The sequence below is a fragment of the Trichechus manatus genome, unplaced genomic scaffold, assembly GCF_000243295.1.
Source record: "Trichechus manatus latirostris isolate Lorelei unplaced genomic scaffold, TriManLat1.0 scaffold00250, whole genome shotgun sequence".
Taxonomy (NCBI): Eukaryota; Metazoa; Chordata; class Mammalia; order Sirenia; family Trichechidae; genus Trichechus; species Trichechus manatus.
In genome coordinates this window covers 2,566,191-2,570,668 of record NW_004444186.1, presented here as the reverse complement: position 1 = coordinate 2,570,668, position 4,478 = coordinate 2,566,191, and the positions used below count along the sequence as shown (strand labels likewise).

General features: G+C 53.3%; 1 protein-coding gene across 2 annotated transcripts in view; it reads right to left on the bottom strand.

Annotated features, from left to right (window-relative positions):
• Positions 1-558: 558 nt before the first annotated feature.
• The window catches only part of OTUD7B (OTU deubiquitinase 7B), a 67,766-nt gene continuing 63,846 nt past the window's right edge, over positions 559-4,478 (bottom strand). For both annotated transcript variants that reach the window (XM_023724518.1, XM_023724519.1), the window contains 2 exons: positions 3,352-3,436; positions 559-2,411 (listed from right to left, as the gene is read on the bottom strand). In XM_023724518.1, coding sequence (XP_023580286.1) covers positions 1,203-2,411; positions 3,352-3,436 — 1,294 coding nt within the window. In that variant the 3' untranslated portion in view covers positions 559-1,202. The remainder of the gene's footprint in view (positions 2,412-3,351; positions 3,437-4,478) is intronic.

Here is a 4,478-nt window from a genome sequence, read left to right as displayed (position 1 = left end):
AGCAGCAGAAGATGGTAGTCCCTCTTCAGATTTTTGGTTTTGTTTCAAACAGTCTGGCCAAATGTCTGTCCTTTCCCCGCGGCTCCCGACGCGCACTTATATCCCTAATGCATGGGTATCGCTAAGCAGTTAAAAAAAAAAGATCACCTCGGTGCCAAATCACCTGCAGAAAATTCAACATACACAGCAGCTCTTCTCATCATTCTCTTCCCTTCCCCAGAGGGAACTTTTTTTTTTTTAAATAAAATCTTAGAAAAAAATCACAACCGTAACTTAGCTGAGCCCAGCCCTCCAAAAGGATGAGGAAAAGACAGGCAGCAATCTCCTCTCAAACTAGAACAAATGACAGATGGCTTTTTAGAAGGAAATAAAATTTTAGAGGAAAAGGATTCCCCTTTTAAATTCCTCCCCCCCACAACTCAATAAACTGTGATTTAAACTCCCCCCCCGACAATAACCACCCATGGGCAGACATTACTGCTCTTTCTAGATCCTCCCCCCAAAGAAAAACAAACCTGTTGCCGTTGAGTCGATCCTGACTCATTTTAGCGACCCTACAGGACAGAGTAGAACTGCCCCATAGGGTTTCCAACGAGCAGCTGGTGGATTCGAACTGCTGACCTTTTGGTCAGCAGCTGAGCTCTTAACCACTGCACCACCAGGGCTCCCTAGACCCTGCAGGAGGAAGAAACCCAACCCTAATTTCAACCTTAATCAAATCGACAGCAAATCTGTCTAATCTTCCAGTTTCCCTGCATACTCCCAACTCCACCACCATGTGCTTTTTTCCAACCTAAAAGAACTTTGATCTTTTTTTTATTGACTGAGAACCTCCTCGGCCTGTTCCTCCCGCAGATGTATACCCGCCTCCCACCCCACACACCAAACCTTCCCCTAGTACTTTCCCTAGGTCCTGGGATGGAACCCAAGGGCTGTGAGACAGAACCCTCCTTCCCCCTTGGCCCTCCTCCGTCCTGTCAGGTCAAGCTCTGCAGAGGAGAGTCCAGCCCCCGAGGCACCGTCCGGCCCTGACCTGCTCTCACCAGCCTGGCAGCACTCCAGCGCACACACTTCAGTTTCCAGCCAGGCTCCCCCAGACATTCCTGTGTTTGCCCGTCAACACGGGGGCTGGGGCTTGATGAGCCAATTTCTCAAGCTGAACTTTCTCTGTTCGGCTCCTTTGCGCTGCAAGCCCGCACCCCTCAGAACCTGTGCACCGGCAGCTCCCCAGCCGGTTCCCGCTCCTTCCTCCTCAGCTCTTCCCTGTAACAGCAGGAGCAGAAGTTGTTGGTTTCAGGGTGTCCATAGAAGCTGCAGTTCGGCTGTTTGCATTTGGTCTGGGTTGGGGGCAGCCCCCGGGGACCTCCAGCCCACCCGTCCGGTTCAGGGGGCTCTCTGTAGCCATTACTATAGGAGTCAGCCACGCGGAAGGGAGGTGGGAACAACGCGCCCCTGTGAACCCCATCCTTGGACGGACTGCCTGGCTCCAGACAAGGGCTGCAGTCCTGATGGGGGTAGGGCCGCCCGGGAGGGCACTGTCTGGGGAAGGTGGCATATGGTGGCAGGCCCCCCCCACACGGACCCCCTGCCAGCTGCCTCCGGGGTTCCTGGCAGTGGACTCCACCCCCAGAAGGCCGAGGGATAGTGAAGCCCCCAGTGTAGCCAACAGAGAAGGCGGTGGCCTTGGACTCTGCTGGGGGGGCAGGCAGCTCCTCCCCGCCATCGGGCTCCGGCTTTTTCGCTGGCGGAGGCCCACTCCCTACCCCTCCATTCACAATCTTCCTCTCTGCCTCCTTCTGCTTCTGCTCTGCCAGGAATCTCTCCTCAGCGTCAGAAAGGTAGCGCTGGATCATCTCCTCCTGGTACTGGTGACGCGGACCCATCTTCAGGGTTCCGACAAGAATAAACTTCCCCTCCCCCTGCATGGCAATCCTCATGATGCTCAGGCTCCGCATCACCTCCTGGCTGTACCTGCTCCCTCCGTTACCAACAGGGTCAGATGGGGGCTTCTCAGACACGGGCCCGTCCCCGGCTGCCTCCTCCTTGCCACACTTCCAGCTCTGGAGTGAGTTTTTCTTCTTCTTCCCCAGTGTCTCAGTGCCGCTGCTGCCCCCCAGGCCTGCTCCCAACCCTCCAGCAGCCTTCGAACCCTTGCTGTGCATCAGGCCTCCCATGTTCTTCTTGAGCTTGCTGCCCAAGGTCTTGCCAAAGCTGCCCAGCTTGTTAGCCACAGAGTCGGCTCTCTTCTTGTCCTTCTCTCCGTCTCGCTTTGACTTGTCCTTCCGCCTGCTGCCCTCATTGCTGGTAGAACTGCTGCCAACAGACTCCTTGTCTGACTCCCCAGACTCAGGAGTGGAGCGGGGCTCATCTCCAGCTGAGGCTGTGGGGGACTCAGGCTGGGCCAGGGGGGCCTGGGAGAGACAAGAACAATGTCGGCAGTTATCCCATGGGGACCTCCAACCCATCCATCTGGCTCGGGGGGCTCCCTACAGCCACTGCTCTAAGAGACAGCCACGTGGAAGGCGGGCGGTGACACTCCTATGAACTGCACCCTAGCTGCGGAGAAGGGCTGCTGTCACACTGGGGAAGGACTGCCCGGGAGGGCACGATGCTTTCCTGTCTCCGGTCACCTCTCCCTCGAGCCAAGGAAAATGGATCTAGTAGCCAAGTTTTACCTCACCCACTGCAACTTCCTTCTGTAACAAGGTGATACCAAGATAAAGCCTGATTGCTCTTCTAGAAAAATGAGCAGCAAACACACGTCCTCTGGGTCAGGAGGGAGATAATTGCACAGACACTAGAATGTACTTTATTATAAATGTCTCTATGCCCATTTCTGCTTTAAATTAATCTCAAGCAAGTCCTAACTAACCACAACCAACCGGGTCTAGCCATTCTCCATCCCCTCCGCTTTTACACGCCAGCACGGGAATCCAGCAGTTGACCGCACTCCTGTGCTCCTATTCTACATACAATCCTGGCGTCCTGAGACTCCACCGGATCAAGAGCTCTTTAAGCCGTTCTCTCACCCTGTGCCCCGTCCAGAGGTCTATCTACAGAGGGCTTACGACAAAGTGATGATGACACCGAATTCATCAAAACATCCAGAAAGCTTTCCTTAAAGAACATGTTTTAGTATCAGAAAGCAGAGCCTGGCTGAAAAGATGAAAATGGGGGGACTAAGGGTAGAAAGGCAGGAAACAGTATCCCCTGGAGCTATCTGATACTTTGCAGTTATGTCAACCCTGGATCACAGGCCCCACCCAGCCCACACTCAGGAGACCACAGATGGCCTTGTTCTCCCGGCCACTGAACCTGAGGGCCTACAGGGCAGGTCTGCGTGGAGCCTACCTGTGCGTCGGGGGACAGTGGGATCCACTTCACGCTCATGTAGCCATGCAGCAGGTGCAGCTTGACCTCGAGGGACAGGATTACACTGAGAAAGAGAGAGAGAGGAAAAAGAATGAACACTTCACGGCGGCCTTTAAAAAGCAAAGCAGCGTGATGCCGTTGGGAGGTAGGGTGCAGGAGGCCTACATGGCTGGGACTCATGACAGGGATGGGTGTGAATTACAGCTCCATCAACTACCAGCTTTATGACCTTGAGCGTGTCACTTTGATATCCCTGAAACTCAGCTGGGCTTGATGATGGGGATAGATAATACTATCTATCCTGCAGGGTTATTGTGAAGTGTTAGTGTTTGGAAAGGGCCCGGCTCAGTGTCTAGAAAATAGAAAATATCCACTAAACAGAAGCCATTATTATTACTGTTGCTGTAAATAATATTTAGAAGGCATTTTTGATAATCAGAGAACTTATTTTAAAAAGCCATAAATTCTGGATTTTGAAATCAAACCCTCCTAACCGGGTCCCCAAAGAAGGAGGCACTGAGTAAGGGGCGAGAGAGGTTCTGACATTCATACACTCCCCTCAGGGAAGCTGTGACGGGGGAGGCAGGAAGTGGGGACGGAGGGAGGAGGACGGGGCGGTATTTTTCTTGCTGTTTAAATTCCAGAAAAGCAAAAACCCAGAGCAGACCACTTGGGTCAACTATTTAAAACCTCTCTCACTTGGGGCTGGAAGAAGTATGAGGATCTTCCTTAACTTTTGGATCACTGTTTTGGGGATTCTGGAACATAAGAATACTTCCTCTACTTAAGAACAAGTCACGATTCCAGGATTCCCCTCCGTCTCACAGCAGAAACAGCAGCGGCACAACGCAGGACTCTTGGTACCCAACCTCCGCCTCCCACCTCTCCATCTTCCCAAAGAAAACAGAGCTGGTCTACGGCCATGGCACCCTGCATGTGCTCCATCTCATCCAAAGAAAACGGAGCTGGTCTATGGCCATGGCACCCTGCATGCACCCCATCTCACCCAAAGAAAACGGAGCTGGTCTACGGCCATGGCACCCTGCATGTGCTCCATCTCATCCAAAGAAAACGGAGCTGGTCTACGGCCATGGCACCCTGCATGC